The sequence below is a fragment of the Pseudophryne corroboree genome, chromosome 4, assembly GCF_028390025.1.
Source record: "Pseudophryne corroboree isolate aPseCor3 chromosome 4, aPseCor3.hap2, whole genome shotgun sequence".
Classification (NCBI taxonomy): Eukaryota; Metazoa; Chordata; class Amphibia; order Anura; family Myobatrachidae; genus Pseudophryne; species Pseudophryne corroboree.
In genome coordinates, this window is record NC_086447.1 from 714,392,302 (window position 1) to 714,411,774 (window position 19,473).

Genomic DNA, 19,473 nt, shown 5'->3' on the forward strand with positions numbered 1-19,473 from the left:
TCTGAGGTGGGACGAACTTCACTAGGTAATATTATCGGCAGTGTGGACAACTGTCCATAAGTGGACAACTGGGAAGCGGATTATCTCAGTCGTCAGGACCTTCACCTGGGAGAGTGGGCTCTCCACCCTCAAGTATTTCAGCAGCTGGTTCGGCGATGGAGTTTCCCATGGCTTCCGGTTGAATCATCAACTGCCGCGCTATCTGTTCAGGACTCGGGATCCTGGAGCAGAAGCCATCAACGCTCTCATGGCGCCTTGGCCATACAGTCTGGTTTACCTCTTTCCTCCGCTCACACTTCTACCTCGAGTAATCAAACTGATCAACGTGGGTCATTCTAGTGGCCCTGAATTGGCCTGAGAGCTTGGTACTCAGACCTCATTCAGCTCCTCGCAGACAAACCATGGCTGTTGCCTCTTCGTCCAGACGTGTTACAGCAGGGGCCGCTACGTCACCCAGATTTGACGCGGCGGCTCTTGAAGCCTCTATTTTAAGAAATAACGGTATTCCTTCTTCAGTCCTTCTACCATGCCCCGGGCTCGTAAGCCTGTCATGGCGGCCCATTATCACCGCATATGGCGAGCCTATATGTCGTGGTGCTCGGATAGGGGTTTTAACACCTGGGATTTCAAATTGGCCCGTCTCTTGCTGTTTTTACAAACTAGCTTGGAGGGTGACCTTCGCCTCGGATCGCTCAAGGTACAGGTGTCCGCATTGTCGATCTTTTTCCAGTGCAAATTGGCCGTCTTGCCGGAAGTGCAGACTTTTCTGCAGGGTGGGTTGTGGGTGCAACCGCCATTTGTTCCACCTACTGCTTTGTGGGACCTCAATTTGGTTATCCACTTCTTACAGTCCTCAGTTTTTGAACCATTAGAGGACGTAGATTTAAAATTCCTTACTTGGAAAACTGTTGTCCTTTTGGCCTTAGCGTCAGCTCGAAGAGTTTCTGATCCGAGTGCCTTATCGTGTAAGCCGCCTTATCTTATCTTTCATGAGGATTGGGCGGAACTTCGGACGCACTCAGGATTCCTGCCAAAGGTGGTTTCAGCATTAACCAGCCAATCGTGGTTCCTGCCATGAAAGAAGACTCAGGGGAACTATCTTCTCTGGATGTAGTCCGGGCGCTTAAGATATATGTTGCTCGGATGGCACCCTTGTGAAAATCAAATGCCTTGTTTGTGCTATATGATGCTGTCAAGCGAGGTTGGCCTGCCTCCAAGCAGACTTTAGCAAGATGGATTAAGTTGGCCATTCGACATGCCTACTTGTATTCTGCCCGCTGGCCTCCGGCGGCTATTTTGGCACACTCCACTTGGTCTGTGGGTCCGTCATTGGCGGCAAGCCGTGGTGCTTCTCTGTCTCAGCTTTGCCGCTACCTGATCTACGGCTCATACTTTTGTTCGGTTTTATAAGTTTGATACGTTTGCCGCCTCCACTTCACGGTTTGGGTGGCTTGTTTTGCATGTTCCTCAGTGCTCTCCTGCCCACAGGGAAAGCTTTGGGACGCCCCCAGTGTCTTTAGCCTCCAGTATCCCCTAGTGCAGGCTTTTTCAACTAGTGTGCTGTGGCACACTAGTGTGCCGCGACCAGTTGCAAGGTGTGCCGCGGAGTCAGAGCAGCTTCCTGCACCTTCAGGGTGAACTGTTGGCCCGGGCTCTTCTTAGAGGATCAGTCGTGCACCGATCGAGACCTATGCCTTGAAAACGGTGTGATATCATAGGTCACAGCCACCGCTTCTCACCACCCAGCCAGCCCACCCGCCTGCATACACATCTTCCACTTCCCGCCTGCATCCACAGCTTTCCTTGCCCACCCACATCCGCCCGACCGCCCACTGCTCAGTATTCGCAGCACTCCACTATGAACAACCCCCGCCACTGAGGGACACGGAGGAGGACAGCTCATAATACAATTTGTTATGTTATTTCTCCTGTGGGGAACAATAGGATTTCAATAGGATTTATGTGGGGAGAATAAGAATTTATGGGGAGAACAATGTGAATAATTCATGTGGGGAGCAATAGGATTTTATGTGGGGAGATATGTGATTGATTTATGTGTGGAGCAATGTAATTGTTTTTCTGTATAGGCCAATGTATGTGTGGATTTTTGTTTTTTTTTACTGTGAGGGCCAATGTGTGTGTTTTGTTTTTTTCTGTGGGGAACTGATGGTGTGCCTTGGCAATTTTAAAATATTGTTCGGTGTGCCGCGAGTAAAAAAAGGTTGAAAATCACTGCCCTAGTGGATGCTAGAGAAAATGGGATTTTGGTACTTACCGATAAATCTCTTTCTCGAAATCCACAGGGGATACTGGACGCCCACCCAGCACTGTTTTCCTGCCTGTGTTGTGGTTCAGGTTCACAGATTGTAGTGGTTTTGTTGTTGTGTTCTCCTCTGTTACGTCTCCTTGTGGCTCAGTTATTAAAACTGGTGCTGATGGGGGATAGTGGGGGAGGAGTCAGCATACTCTTTCAATAAATGTAATGTGCCAGCTCCTGATAGCCAGCCCGTCTATCCCCGGTGACTTTAGCCTCCAACGTCCCCTATGGATTTCGATAAAGGGATTTATTGGTAAGTACCAAAATCCCATTTTTGGAAACTGCTTTTGAGTGTTTTCCATTGAGGATTTCTGATACATTATTACAACTACAGTGTTGTGCAGTTTGTTTAATCAGATCTTTTGATTTTATTGAATGTTTTTTTATGTGCTAATATGACTGATTGTCAATGTTTTAGTAATGAGAAATGTAGTATATTTTGGAATATTAGCATTCCCCATAACTTTACTTAGCTCTTCTTTCAGATTTTCTCTTGTTCTTTTAAAATTGTTTCCATCCTCTCTTTCACCAGCATAACTAGGAAAATTAATTCTACCTCACTTCTTTGTACATACAGTATCACGGAACTTGAGATGCTTTTCTCTCAATTTCATTGTTATGGTTAATCCACTGAATAACCAAAACTATTTGTTATTGTTTAGTACTCTTGAATAAACACGTAAAAAGCACTGTAATGGTGTGTACACACGGTGAGATACTTGCTATGCCCGATTTTCACTTTGCGATTTCCCTTGAACTCCCCGGAGCCCAGCACCACCGATTTTGACTAACTTTTCTTGAGATATGGACTATGTGTGCTTACGATTATGTCTTATGTGAGATTTTGGTTTATGTGAGATTTAATTGACATGTGAGATTAACTAGATAGTACGCCGATCTACCAAGGATTGACTTGCCTGCACAGTCTCTCTTTTCTTGCGATACCGACCAGGCGGGACCGCGCATCGGGATCGCAAGTGGCATAACACCTTGCGATTTGCACTAAGTTTTCTTGCGATTTTGACTATATAGTCAAAATCGAAAGAAAATATCTCACAGTGTGTACACACCATAAGTCTACTGAACATGGACAGACTGGGGCCGTTAAGCAGCCTTGGAATGTTATGCACAATATGGGGAGTGTGGCCACGGCTGAGTGGGGGTGGTAGTGCTACGAGTCAGGGGGGCCTGGCCTCATGGCACGCCCCCATCTGTGTGCCGGACACAGACGGCCGGTGGAGGCGACCCCAGCACTCTGTGTTACCAGACCGGTCCAACAGGACATTGGCCCTTTTTCCATATGCCAGCAATGCCAGATGGCCAATCCGGCCTTGCTGCAGAATATAAGATTATTAGACAAATACTACACTGGAAGAACGTTGGGTACGAGTTTATTTGAAGTTGCTTCATTCTATAACAAGACACTTAAATCAGTGAGAGAGCTTATATCATTAAGAGTAGTGCTCTATTGGTTTCTATTCAGGATATTGAGGTTCATGATGAAGGTACCAATCTTAAATCAAAGTACCCATACTTGTATTCATGATTTTATATTTGCTCATTGTGCATAACCAGGATCTTGCATACAGGGCCTTATTCAGATGTGGACTGAGGTGTGGTGCATAGCGCAAAGTACCGATGTTTGGTACTTTGAGCATACGTCAGACCCGTACTGCACATGTGCAGTATGGGATGGCAATGGATGTACGGCATCAGATTATCAGTGATTTCTCAAAACGGAGGCGTGACACTTCCTGCTGCATTAACAAGTGCTTCCATGTAAGCAGCAATGATAGCTACTTCGTCCACATCTGAATCAGGCCCACAAAGCAGCCAATGACAGACAATTTGGTATAGTGTATGCCAGGTCTGGCCAACCTATGGCTAGCCAGCTACTGTGAAACTACACATCCCTGCATGGCCACATATTACCATTCTATAATAGCAAATCCATGGCAGGGCATGCTGGGACTTGTAGTTTCACAACAGGTGGAGAGCCACAGGTTGTGCAGGCCTGGTGTATGAAGAACATTTAGTCATACAAATATTGTAGTGAATGTACAGGAATTCATTCCAGTTTAGTGTGCAGTGAGAGAGTTTCAGCTTGTACTTCCTCTCTAATCATAGTCATAAAAATATCTTTATCCACTTGCCTGGCAAATAATGCAAACGCGGCAGGCTGTGCCTTCCCTGACATGGTCACAACTAGTGCAACGAGTCAGAAACGCCTACTGGGCGACTGCCAGAAGATAATCTTCCGGCAGCAGCCAATCTCAGAGGAACCTCCTGGCCCCTCTGCATCCTTGTTATCTCCCCAGTGCATACTGCTGTAGACCCGCGATGTGTCGTGAAGTTCCAACCATCGATATTCGGATATATCACCAGTCAATGTTTTTTTTAAATTGATATGTGTTTCAAAACATTTTTTTTTAGATAAAAAATAGTGTTGGATATGCTTTACATAGGTATTCTTGACCTAATTCAATCATAAACAACCCCAACAATTTCTGAGCGGTTTTTGGAAACAGTATTAGCCCGATAAGTGGTTAATGTATAGTACAGAATATTTCCTAGAGGAAATAATGTATTATCAAAAATAAGTGATGGTTTTAACGCACTAAATACTTTTAAGTCAAATTTCAGAAATTGACAGTCTTCAGCTAATGCACATTTATACTGATCGGGCACTCGAGTTTTTTGATGGTTTGAAAATATTTTTTAAAGCAGCTGCTGATGGTCTTTTCTCATAATCTTTTGACAGTATTCTCTTGATATCCTCGTCCTGTGGAAACAAAAATAGGATTTTAATTGCCTACCGGTAAATCCTTTTCTTGTAGTCCGTAGAGGATGCTGGGGTTCCTATTACTACCATGGGGTACAGACGGGTCCACCAAGAGCCATGGGCACTTTAAGACTTTAATAGTGTGGACTGGCTCCTCCCTCTATGCCCCTCCTACCAGACCCAGTCTAGAAACTGTGCCCGAGGAGACGGACAACTTCGAGAGAAGGACTTAACACAGATAGTGGCGAGATTCACACCAGCTCTCACACACAAGGCAAACCAAGCTAACCAGCTTGAAAACTCAGCAACAGCTGAACAAGATTACTTAACCAAGTATCAACTAAACCAAGAACAACAAAACTCCAAAAATCACAATTCAGGCGCTGTATGTTTTTAAATTGTATAAATTCAATTTGTTTTTGTACTATGAGCTGCAAAAAACCAGTCCAGTTGTGTCTGTGTGCACACAGCTATTTTAATTAGTGATGATGAAGAGCCACAGATCTCCACCTCAGAAATTAAAGCAAACCAAAGAACCAAAAAATGACTGTTTTGCGCTAAAATACTAAATGGTGCATGTATGAATGAAAACTCCTGTATAATATATAACCATCTGATTCATTTATTCAATAAAAAATATATATATAAAAAGATTGGGTAACGTTCTGCTTTTACTATATAGAATTCATGTGTACAAGTCATCAAATACTTTTCCTAATTGCTATAACAATGGAAAACACCTGATATATATTACCACATGTAGTAGGAATACTTATGAACACTCTAGATAGTATCCAATCTTAAGTATACATCTTTCATAAAAAAGTGCAATTTAACTTTAAAATGTTATCCATATAGATATTGTAGAAACAACTGTGTTTAAAGATGCTGTCCCAAATTGTGGTTACCACTCATATGCTGTATGCACACAGCTTATTGTTCCATGATATGTGTTTCTTAAAATGGTATGAAAACTTTTGCACACTCGTATGCTTTTCAGTTTTAAGGTGCAGTCTCTTGTATATACAAGCAGTGGCACTATGTATGGTGTCCCACGTTATGTGCAAACGATCCTGAGAGCACTTGTCCCGTAATGTGATTGCTGCTTATGTGCCGTGTATGGCAACTTACCACTGCAGCCCAACTGGCCATTTTGCGGGATCTTGCGCTGCACTCAGCGGTGTGTGGTGCTGTCTTTGAGGAAGCACCCAGGTGCGAAACTAGTTAGAGGGAGAATTTCTGATCATTCTACAAATTTCTACAACTGATGGTGATCTGGTCCATAAGCTGGGAACCAAGGACGCCCAAACGTGACTCCTTAAATCAGAAACCGCCGGCTGGGTCTTCTGCAACAAGGACGCGGCCAACCAGCTGACGGGGAGAGTCAGATCTGCACAGCCGTCCATATACAAGTGGCTCCAGCTTCCCGTGCTCTGTTGAGAGGACGTAGACGGGTGAGAGACAGCATCACATACCGCTGAGTGCAGCGCAAGATCCTGCAGGAGTCGTGGAGGGTCAGCACTCCCTGTCAGCGTCTCCGAGTGTGGATCTGCAGGGAGAAAATGACGCTGGTGAGCTGCTGGGTCCGCTCTGAGGAGAAGCTCCGCCCCCAAACATGGCGCATCTTCCCGCACTTTGGATATTTATACTGGCCTGAGGTAATGGCGCTAGCAGTAGTACATATGTCCCTGATAGCCTGAGTGACCAGTTTTGAAGGGTATAGCGCTGGCCCAGGGCGCCCCTCACAGCGCCGCACCTGTGTACCGCTGAGCCTCCGGAGCGGTGTCAGTACTGGGCTACCACCCTGTTGCCGCCATACACACTGGCTCCCCGCTTGTCGGTTCACCGGTGACACTCACCACCGCAATCTTCTGGCTCTGTTAGGGGGTGGCGGCATGCTGCGGGGGTGAGCAGTCGCCTCGGGGGCTAACGATCAACACCCTCAGGAGCTCAGTGTCCTGTCAGCGGAGATAGTGGCCATTAACCTCTGAGGGTTGGACACCACTCCCCCCCCTAAGTCCCACAAAGCAGGGAGGATGTTGCCAGTAGCCTCCCCGTGCCTATTATTCTTAAAAAACAAACAAAAAAAACAAAGAAGCTCTAGGAGCTCCCCTAGCTGTGACCGGCTCCTCCGGGCACATTTTCTAAACGGAGTCTGGTAGGAGGGGCATAGAGGGAGAAGCCAGCCCACACTATTAAAGTCTTAAAGTGCCCATGGCTCCTGGTGGACCCGTCTATACCCCATGGTACTAATATGGACCCCAGCATCCTCTAGGATGTAAGAGAAAAGGAATTATAGAAAGAAATACAAGATGAAGCGGAGAAAAGCGTGAAACTTTAATACTGATATACCTCAATGGGATGATTCTCTGCAAACCGCTCAGGCAATTTACCCTCCCGAATTTCTTTCCATTTCTAAAAATAAGCAAGGAAACACACATGAATCACATCTCAAGGATTACTTTAGAGGAACAGCACAAAATGTGTGCAGCATGTACTGGCCAATTGCAGTTATTAAATTGGTACCTTAGCACAAGACTATTATGGGGGGAAATCAACTGCCCAATGTAATTTAATGTGGACTAATTGATCCCCTGGGGCTAGTCAATTAGCCTGAAAAGGAAGCCCAATGCTGGCACTTAACAGGGATTTTCTTTGGGACCCGCTGATCTTTTTCACGATCACGGCCGCAAAAACACATAGGTCAGTGAACTTATAAATTATGAACTCAAAACAGGTAATTTTTCGAGCGCTACAAATGGGGTTCTACTTGGATTGGCCCAAAGTTTTTACACTTCTAAAAACTGTTGTAAAAATGTGTTAAAACCCAAAGCAATCACCTATTTACAGTACATTCATTTAAAAGTTGACACTTATAATCTGATAGGTTGGTATCTATAAAAATCCTGTATAAATGTGTCCCCCAGCTGTGGCATTATCTTATTGACTAGTGGAGCCTGGTGCTGGTTTTAAAAATAAGGGGGACCCCTACATTCTTTTTCCCTTGTGTTTTTGGAACCAGGACTGGTCCAAGAGCCCGTTGCTGATTTTTAAAATACTGGGAACCCCTATGCATTCCCTCCCCCTGTATTTTAAGCACCAGAACCAGCTCAAAGAGCCTGGGGCTGGTTATAGCCAGGATGGGGGACCCCACGCAATTTTTTTCTTTTATTTTTTAACCATTTAAATACACACTGAAGCCCTGCACGGATCTCACTGATCTGACCGGGCTTTGTTGTAGAAAGTTCGACAGTGTTTTACCAAACTCTCTCGTAAAACAATGCCTTGCAATACGAATGACATTAACATCGGAAAACTCTAATCTCACAAACACAGTAATTTAGTAAATTACCATTTTTTCTCTCTCAAAAAGTTTCAATTTCACACTGCCAATGTCAGTCGAATCCAATCTCGACTGAAATCGGCTGAAACACGAATTTTAGCCAATTTACCCCAAAACGTATTGTGGTTTTCTGTCTGTAACACTCCTTTGAAAGGGGTAAATATATGCTTCCTGAAGCCTTATATAAGCGAGTTTACCAATAACCGAAAACAGTAATAACCACATATTACGAAGTATGTTTGTATGAAGAACCGCAGATCACAGAACATAAAAATAGTTAATTTATTAGTAACCTACTTCTGCTTTCTCATGTACGCTTCCAAATATCCAAAGAAGCTCAAATAATATTAATCCTAAAGCATAGATGTCAACTTCATTTCCATATTTTTCTCCCTCCTGTTGAAAAAAAAACAAAAAAACACCATTTATATACATTCATAATATACAGTTCTATCTGCTTAATGCCCATCCAATGTAGATCTACATGCTGTAAGATGTAAGCTACGGTTGCATTATCCACTGCACCTGATTTAGAATTGATCAAATTGAATCATGCCTACTAGTTAGAATACCAGATAGCATTATTATTATTTTGAACCATGGATATTGTCTTCTATAGTGAAGATTAAGATTTTTTTTATTACAAAATAGTTTCTGTATTTCAACAGCCTCCTACTCTGCACTCCTTGCATAAATATGGGAATGTCACACAGTACAACTCATGTTGTCGAGGATGGAGATGGCTAGGAAATGGATGACCTCTGTTCCTATGACTATTAGGGAGTAGATAGCATTACTAAATGACAGGGTTGGATGTGAGCGGTTTGTTTTATACAGGGGGAAGGGATGGTTTAAGTATGAACAAGTGTTGGCACAAAGACATGGGTGTAGTTCACAATGTCGACACTGCCTGAATGACGACATTCTGAATATTGACAATCTGCAAATCAACATACTGTTTAAATGTATTTAAGAGGGGGGGCGTGGCCTGGACAGCTCTGAGAACAGACGTGTTCTATCAGAGCTCCTACTCCTGCGGATCCTTCCATCCTCAAAACCTGCCTGCAACTCCCTCTGAACCCCCACACCTCCCTCTCACTCAAATCCGTCAGGCTTGGTCACGGAGCCGGGGGATCTGTATACACTGGTCCCTGCAGGTTGTGGCCTTCCCTGCTGCCTGGAGCCACGGCCTCCCGTGACCCGCGGTGGTTCCTGGCTGCCAGAAGTCGCCAGCGATCATTAGCGGGAGCCCTGCCTGTCGCCACCCTTCTCTCCTGACCCCGGGACCGGGTCGCCTGGTGAGGCGGCCCCCCATGCAGCAATTGCCTGGAGTGATGTTTGCGGGACCCCCAGCGGCCGAAACTCACCCGCGACCTCCAGCGGGGGCCCCTCCTGCCGCCTCCCACCCCTCTGGATCCCGGGACTCTGTTTAATTGAGGCTCCACTGTGGATTCTACAAACTACAGCGGTAAGGAGCAGGGGGTCTGAAGCTGCATTACTTCACCCAAACCTCCCCCTGGCAATTGGACTCCTGCTGCCACACTCACCTCCATCTACAGAGGGTTTGGGATCTGAGACACATCCTCCAGCGCTAATCTGCACTAACATACCCAGTGTGCCCCCTCCAGGGATCAGTATTCTGTCCCCATCCCCTTACTACACCTTACGCACGCTGTGCGTGGTGTTGTGGGAAGCCCTGTGTTGATACTGTCGAAGTCAAAAATATTACATAGAGAGAACATACAAACCTCACACATTATGAGTCGCTATGCTTGCAAATATGCACAGCGTGCACAGCAATAATAGGATTTTGGTACTTACCAGGTAAATCCTTTTCTTTGAATCCATAGGGGGCACTGGAGTACTCTTGGGATATGGACGGTGTTAGCAAGGACTGGGCACTGAATATTCAAATTTCAGTAACTCTCCTCCCCTCCATACTCCCAGAATACCAGTGTTTTTTCCTGAGGCGAACAGGATAGAGAGGATGAACAATGGAGAATTACCTATAATATTATAACATAACGGACAACAATAAAGTTGACACATAACGTAACTGACAACTAAACAGTTGAAACCATAACCGATAAATCGGTGAGAATGTGTTACCATAAGATCCCCTGAACTTACCACAACCAGGTAAAACTGCTCTGGGTGGGCGTCCAGTGCCCCCTATGGATTCAAAGAAAAGGATTTACCTGGTAAGTACCAAAATCCTATTTTCTTTTTCATCCACTAGGGGTCATTGGAGTACTCTTGGGACGTACCAAAGCTTCCCTCGTGGGCGGGAGAGCTGTTTGGCACCTGTAACACTAGGCGGCCAAAGCTAGATGCTGATGCCGCAAACGTATTAACTTGTAAAAGCGCACAAACGTGTGCACTGATGACTATGTAGCCGCACGGCAATTCTGCGTCGTAGACACCCCACGACCAGCTGCCCATGAAGTTTCCACAGAACGTGTGGAATGAGCTGTTACTGATGTAGGCGGCTGTAACCTAGCCTGAAGATAAGCCTGACGTATGGTCAGTTTTATCCATCTGGATAAGGTCTGCTTAGACGCTGGTCAACCCATTTTGGCAGCATCATAGAGAACAAACAACGTATCCGTCTTACAAACTGTAGACGTTCGGGATACATAAACGCGTAATGCGCGTACCACATCCAAAGTTCCAGAATCTCCCGTTAACACAGGAACTACTATTGGTTGATTGATGTGAACATATGACACTACCTTTTGCCAGAAAGCGGGATTCGTACGAAGCTCCGCTCTGTCATCATGAAAACTACAAACAGTGGCTTGCATGCCAATGCACCCAAATCTGAAACACGCCTTGCTGAAGCTAAGGCTAGGAGAAAAAATCGTTTTCCAAGTGAGAAACTTAACATCCACTTGATGTAAGGGTTCAAAGTATGAAGCTGTACAAAATCTAAAACCAGATTCAAGTCCCATGGCGCTGTAGGTGGAATGAATGGAGGCTGTACTCTGAGGACACCTTGCAGAAAAGGTGTGTGAGACGGCAATAGAGCCAATATTCTTTGAAAGTAAATTGACAACGCAGATACCTGCACCTTTAGAGTAGATAAACGCAGTCCTCCATCTAACCCCGTTTGTAGAAATAACAAAAGACAGGATAACTTGAAAGATGATGTCGGAACTTCCGAACTTCACACCAACCTATATAGGCACGCCAAATCCTGTAATAATGAGCTGTCATAACTGGATTTCTAGCTCGTAACATGGTTGTTATAACCGATAGTGGAATGCCCTCTCTTCTTAAGAGGGCGGTCTCAACAGCCACCCCGTCAGACGCAGCCGCGCTAAATCGGGGTAAAGGAATGGACCCTGTCGTAACAGGTCCGGACGTAACGGAAGCGGCCAAGGATCGTCTGCGAGTAAGCAACAGAGAGAGCAGCGGAAACGGTGGAAACAGATACCCGAGGCTGTACGGCCACGCAATCGTGAGAGCATCCACCGCCACTGCCTTTGGATCTCGCGTTCTGGACACACACTGGCTTTTGGTGATTGTGGCGAGATGTCATCAGGTCCACTGGAGGGTAACCCCACCTCTGGACCAACATGTGAAACACTTGTGGATTTAATGCCCATTCTCCTGGATGAAAATCCCGATGGCTGAGATCATCCGCCTCCCAGTTGTCCATTCTCGTAATGAACACTACCGCCAATATCACTTGGTGATGTTCGGCCCAATTGAGGATTCGAGCTACTTCCCGCATTGCCATGCGGCTTCTCGTTCCTCCTTGTTTATTGACGTACGCGACCGCCGTTGCGTTGTCTGACTGCACTTGGACCGTCTGAGACCGAAGCAAGTGCACTACTTGTCGTAGCACATTGTAAATTGGTCGGAGTTCTAGGACATTTATAGACAGCAATCTGTCGTGATCCTCCCAGAGACCCTGGAGCTGACAATTTTGAACTACAGCTCCCCAACCTCTGAGACTCGCGTCTGTGATTAGCACTATCCAATTCCAGACGCCTAACAGAGTTCCTGCGGATAGATTGTGTACTTGGAGCCACCAGAGTACAGAAACTCTGGCCCGTGGAGACAACCTCACCCTCTAGTGAAACTGCAGATGCGAGGCCGACCACTGTGCGAGCACATGCAGTTGAAAAGGAAGTGAGTGAAATCTTCCGAACAGAAGCGATTTGAAAGCCGCCACTATTGTGCCTAACAGGCGAATGCACAAACATACCGAGGCTTGAGCACTAATCGTACCAGATGACGAATAGTCTGTACTTTCTGTTCTGGTAGACAAATTCCTCGATCTACCGTATCGAGAATCATTCCTAGAAATGAAGTCGTTGAGACGGAATCCGATGTGAATTCTTGAACATGACAAACCAACCGTGCTGAACCAGCACATTGTACCTTAGCAACGCATGTTGAAGGCGCATTTGGTTGAGACGGAGCTTTGATGAGCAAATCGTCTAAATACGGAACTATTATCACTTACAGGAATATGAGATGAGCCATCAAAACATACATCACTTTGGTGAATACCCTAAGCTCTGACGAGAGGGCAAACGGTAGAGTCTGAAACTGATAATGGATCTGCCGTATTGCAAACGCAAGAACCTCTGAAGAGGTGGCCAAATCGGAATGTGTAAGTACGCATCCTCGAGATCCAGCGCAATCATGAATTCCTGTGGCTCTAAACCTGCAAGTACTGTCCGCAGAAATTCCATCTTGAATCTGTAGTAAGTATGCAATATTGGCCTGACCAAGCCATTCGGCTTTGGTACCACAACAGACTGGAATAATAACCGTGACCTTGTTGGTGTACAGGGACCGGAATCAAAACTGCTGACTGCAGCAGAGAGTGAATAGCAATTTACCGAACCGTCCTCTTCCTACACAGGAAAAACAGAGGCGGTAGACTGCTTTTAACACTAAATTGCGGATCCACCCATCTGTGGATATCTGCAACCATGCCAAATGAAACGTCTGAAGGCGTGCTCCCACAACTGGAGCACCGAGATGGGCTGGGAGCCCGTCATGCCACTGACTTGCCGGTGACCATAGCGTCCGGACGACTGGCGTTGGTTTGTTGAAAACCACGTCCTCGACCTCGCCTACCAGGCGTGGCTGTTTGTCTACCACGGCCTCGAAAGGGCTGAGGTCTAAAGGATTCGAACGCTGGTCCAGAGTATCCCGTGAAAAATACCTTTGTCCAAATCAGGACCAAACAACCTTCGCATAATGTAATGCTTCTATTCTTCTCTCGACCTTTGCCTCCGCCTGCTAAGGACGCAGCCAGAGCGCTTGTCATGCCACAACGAGTGACGCTGAAAGGCGAGAACTGACTAGGCAGACGTCCGTAGAAGCTGTACATAGATAATCAGCAGCTTCGCAGATCTGATCAGCGAGAAGCATAAGGTGGACGTTTTGTAGGGCGGACCCGAGTCCTGTTATCCAGACAAGCAACGCCGTAGTTACCCAAATGCCAACCAAACACGGTCGAAGCAACACCCCTGCTGTTGTATACAGCGACTCTAGCATAACTCCCATGGAGATGTCACTGACTTTAGAAACGGGTAACTAGACCGAAATCGGCGAGGTTTCGAAACCTGTGTATTAGGATCCTATTAACATCTTATTTAGAGATTCCACGCTGGAGATCTGTGGCCTTAGTAAAGACCACCTTATAAATTGTCAGAGCCTCTTCAGTCCCTGTAAACTTCAGAGTCTGACGCACCCACACTATCTGACTGCTGGTCTATTCCCCCTTCTCACATTCATCTTGCGCAGTTAGGCCTGGCATAGAATCGTCAGGATTGCAACATAGCAGAAACTGGGAATTTATAAGGCAAATGAAAACTATCTTTGAAAATAGGAGATGAAATGGGAGTATAAAATATACTGTGCATGTGGTAGAACTCACCGGGAACCCACTGGTACAGACATTGCAGTGAAACAACTTTTCCATCTTTGCTGGTGACTGACTTATTATGTAACCAGACAAATAAATAGACAAAGACAAACCAATTCCACCTCAGTAAAATTGTGTGTATATGGTCAAAGTGCACTGCACGTGGCCAGACCATAAGAAACCTGATCCAAAAATTCCTACCAACACCCCTGCGCCATCCGGTGGAGCAGTGTTGTAGGACAGGAACGTTCTGGAAAAGAAACAGAAAGTATGATTAAAATGGCCTCCAGCCATGTGCTTATAGTCAAAGAACATATAGCATATTTTGTTACATGACCATATATACATACATACAGTATTTTATATACATTTCCTATGGTATAACATTGTCTATGGTATAACAAGTGCTACACGAATGCATATATAACACAATGCAGCCCTTCTTTAGCATAGGCTGTCTATTGCTGCTGCTGCTGTGGCATAATCTCTCCCCCCTGCAGCTGCGCTACAAGTAATAGGGACAGGGAAACTCCTGACTGCCCAGCATGAGCCCACTAGTTACTAGAGGGCTGTTTTACAGGGACAGACCGCGGCAGCAGTGTGCACTGTCCGCAGTCTGAGTGATCAGAGGCGCCGGCATCCTCCCCCCCCCCCTGCTACCCTTAGTGTGTGCAGGGAGCGCTGGCAGTGCTGAGCTGCCGGCCGTTATTGAGACAGACCGCGGCAGCAGTGAACGCTGTCCGCGGTCTGAGGGAGCAGTTACCTTCCCCTAAGCGACGGAGCCTCCGGCCGTTACAGGGACAGACCGCGGCAGCACTGAACGCTGTCCGCGGTCTGATTGCATTACAGGCAGGGAGCGCTGAGAACGGCGCTTGCAGCGGCCGTCCAGCGCGTCCCTCTGAGCGGCGCCAGGACTAGGGGAGCTGATAACAGCGGTGGCGGGGACGGAGCAGCGGCTCGGGCGACGCACATAGCAGTACCCCCACACGGCGGGGCGGCAGCGTGAGCTGACCGCCCCTGTCATAAATACCTGGGTTCCTGTGCTCTGACGGGGCTTCTACAGCAAGCTCCGTTCTGCAGCCTCAGCTGAAGGTAGCTGATGTACTTGGACTCTGACGGGGCTTCTTCCAGCAAGCGCCGTCCAGTCCTTTCTGCAGTCTCAGCTGTTGTTAGCTGAGCTGCTTGTGGCTGTGAGGGGGCTCCTTTGTGAGGCCCGACACGCCAAGAGCTGCACGCAGCAGATTCTATAATCCCGTACCCAGAGCTTTTGTGTAAGCTTGGAAGGGATTGTAATGTATAAAAAAGAAAAACAAAAATGTTTAAAAGTAAAAAATGTATGTCCTCCTCTGGAGGTCCACACTTGTGCTTCCTGTCCATGTGAGCACCGAAAAAACACTGGTATTCTGGGAGTATGGAGGGGAGGAGAGTTACTGAAATTTGAATATTCAGTGCCCAGTCCTTGCTAACACCGTCCATATCCCAAGAGTACTCCAGTGACCCCTAGTGGATGAAAAAGAAATATGGTAACATACGCATTTAAACAGACATGCCACAAAGATATATTCAACACATATTTCATACAGCACATAAATTGAACATATCAAGCACTAGACATAAGGTTTCAAATTATATAATGGAGTATAATGTCATGTATGTGTATTATTGGAGCGGAGCAAGATGGACATGTCGTGCTTGGTGTCAAAGTGTTAATGTGTGGATTCATTTGATGCCTGTGATTAGGTTGTAGCACATTGCAATGAGTAGTTATGATCAAATGTAGGAATATAAAGCCACAATTCTGAAGAGAACAAAGAACATTCCATTTAAAGATGTGGACAGTAAACCAGAGGCCAGCCTCCATGATGTCATCTTCATTGCTTGCATATGAACTGACCAATGACTCATCATGAATGAGAAAGTTCCCTCCCCTGGACCAATAACAGAAAAACCTATACTACCCCAACATACAGTGTATAGCTGATGCCACACAGAAGAGTTTCCTGTTGTTTTGCTGGTTGCTGATGGAGATGGTGTTTTGCGGTTACTCTGCTGCTGTGAGCATGGAGGGAGAGCTAAAGATGGAGGAGAGGGAGCGTAGTGAGCATTGAGGGAGATGGTAAATGTATGCTGGCTGTGGCTATATTTGAATTAGTTTGTAATAACTGCTTCCTGTGTAAATTATAACCATGTAACTATATATATATACTGTACATTGTGATATATTGTATACATATCCTTTTAATATCAAATATATACATCAATGAGCTTTGGAACTCAGACAATGTGTGCGTGTATTGTTTTCTCTTAAGGGATGTAGTGTTTTGCGATGTACAGCGCACTTTTATTGTATATGGTAATAAGATGCGCCTGGCGTCCGCAGTAGATATTATAGCTGGCATTTTAAATATTTGTTAGAAATTAATTTGACTTATCAGATGGGGGCTCGGAACCAGGATATCACGTTATTAATGATTGCACTGTACAAACGTGGCTGTGGTCTACCAGCTAAAGATGGACGCATCTTGATGCTGCTGAATCACGTGCTGTTTTTTTTTTGTGTTATCAGTAAGGCGCTGATATGAAATTCAAGGGACAATGTGTTTCTCACAATATTTAAAATGCTAAAACGTATTTTTATTGTTGCAAAACAAAGTTCAAATAAGTCATATTGTGTTTGATTCAGATTGGATTGTTTATCTGTTAAGTAAATTTAAAGAACATTTAAAAATTGGTACATAGGTATAATACAGCTGTGTTAGCATGCTGAGACAAATTTGCATACTTTTAAACCCAGGCCTAAAGTAACTTTTGGTGCTTGTATAGAGTGTGATTTCTTTGTGACAAAAGAGCCGCATGGTCTGTCCTCCATTTTGGGCTAGCCACATGGCCTGTCCCCCATCTTGGCCACATGGCATGGGAATGAGTGGGAGGAGCAGTGGCCATTTTAGGAAGGTCACTTTATCCAACTTAGGTAACAGCTGACTTTCAGTGTGTTTAAAACAATCAGTTTCCTTTGTCACAAAGAAACAACATATATGTACAAATCCAACACCATTTATAAGCTACCAATGAATTTATTTAACCCATGCCATAGTCCAGTGGTTTCCAATCTTTTTTGAATCACGGCGCCCTAGAATATCAGAATTCTTTTCACGGCACCCGTAGGCCAAAAATTTCTTATTTGGGAAATTTAGAAAGAATTATTACATTAAGTAGATCGCGATTATATGTCATCCTTAGGGTCAGTTGTGTGGTAAGGGACAAGATTTGCTTCTGTTTGGCCACATATTTTATAACTGGCAGCCACCAGCACTGGTTTTGCCTATTATATTGACCATGAATAATTTGAATTGGTCCTGGACCACCAACCCAGGGCACCCCTGGCAAGTGTCCCGAGGCACCCCAGGGAGCCACGGCAGTTTGGGAACATCTGCCATAGTCAATTACAAATAGTTTCAATTGGGCCTAGTGAGAGTAAATGGTAAGATAAATGAATACTTGATGTAAAAATTACAGATAAAAAAAAAAAAAAAATTCTTCTTTCCCAGGATGTTAACCCTCTACTAGGGTAGGATAGGCATTGAAATGTTAATTAACTTGTTTAACCACTTTAGTAGAGCAAGGCAAATATCTTTGATATGCAAATTATAGAGGCCCTGAGAGAAACTACATTCATTCAGTGTGTTTACGAATACATATGAAGGGTCTCAGGAGTGCAGTAAATGGTGTATATAGTATATATTATTATATATTATGGGTATTAATATCAGTGTATGATTTGTAAGATAGCTATCCAATCTGAATCATAGCATTTAAATTATAGTCAATAGTCATTATAGATCTGTGTGAAATCGGATACATTTATTTGCTATATATATTTGAATTAGTGTGTTAAGGGAGTAATTATAAAAACACAAAACGCAGTAACAGCCTAAATGTTTAGGTATACAGGGGATCATCTTTGTGGGTGACTTCCGGCGAGTGTAAGGAACAATTGTGTGTTGTGTTAGTGAGCAATAGTATTTTGTTGCTCACATTTATCGTGATATAGTGTGGATTAGTGAGTTGTGAACGCACGTACGTTTGCGAGGACAGCGTACAGGAGCGCGCACGTGGCATAGGGACACGCACGGTTGCGTGTTTACGCAAGGTTGCATAGAGTTGCGAGTGCAAATTATAACCGCACAATAGCAGTTCAATTTAAACTATCCGATTTTAAAAGCAGATTATTATAATATTTTGTTTAAGGTGTACTACCTCTGGAACAAGCGATCAGTCAGAGGGAGTGATATTTTTCTGTAGAGAAAAACACTGTGTATTTGAGTGAGTGAAAGTAGGAGTGGATGTATTGAACCCCGGGAAAAATCGGGATCCCGTGAGAGATGCTGAGTTAGCAGAGGCTCGCGGCATGAAAGGTTCGCAACCTTACGTATAGACTAAAGTGGTCTAGGTGAACTAGGTGGTCTCAAGTGGACTAGGTGTAGCGTGATAGTGATCATAGGGCTTATAGATAACAAGTATCTATAGGCTGTGCGATTGGACCGCACGTCCGTGTGTTATTTGCGGTGCAACGTGATACCATTTGCGTTATTTTTATGCAGGTGTGTCATATGCGCTTTGTAGAAGCATATGCAGACGTGATTGTGTAAACATTCGGGTTTTTCGCTCTTCAGGAAATCTCCCTGATGGACAGTCACTGGAAAGGGTAATTTTTATAGGATGTTTCTCATCCTATAAAAATTCCAGTGGAAAGATACCGAAAAGGATTTTTTTCGCTGTCTCTCTCAGGAAAAATATTCCAACAGAACCTCCACCGAAAGAAATTACGGTGCTGAAGGGTCTGATAGCAGTCCGAAGGTTGGGTACATCGCGTCCCACTATTGACAGTGGCTCGTAGTATAGGCCAGCAGGGACTGGAGTGAGTGAAAGCACTCGGTAAGAACTTTCACCGTTTTTCTTTGTGCATTTGGGGATTGTGTATAAAAGGCCCACAAAGGGAGCCAAGTGCACAAGTGAGAGGCGTTCGGCAGCCAGGGTTCAGACTGAAGAAGAAGGGCCAAGAGGGTCCGCAAGGTTAGTAATGTGTGGTAAGTGAACTAGGTGTCCTAAGTGGAGTATGGTCCGCACGTAGAGGCTTTTTG

The 19,473-nt window shown here is 45.1% G+C and overlaps 1 protein-coding gene across 1 annotated transcript in view; it reads right to left on the minus strand.

The window, feature by feature from the left end:
- Window positions 1-3,692: 3,692 nt before the first annotated feature.
- The window catches only part of LOC134910211 (interferon-induced, double-stranded RNA-activated protein kinase-like), a 237,276-nt gene continuing 221,495 nt past the window's right edge, over window positions 3,693-19,473 (minus strand). Inside the window, exons 21-23 of the mRNA XM_063917985.1 lie at window positions 8,740-8,838; window positions 7,452-7,514; window positions 3,693-5,099 (exon numbers count right to left, since the gene is read on the minus strand). Of these exons, the coding sequence (XP_063774055.1) occupies window positions 4,989-5,099; window positions 7,452-7,514; window positions 8,740-8,838 (273 nt within the window). The 3' untranslated portion in view covers window positions 3,693-4,988. The remainder of the gene's footprint in view (window positions 5,100-7,451; window positions 7,515-8,739; window positions 8,839-19,473) is intronic.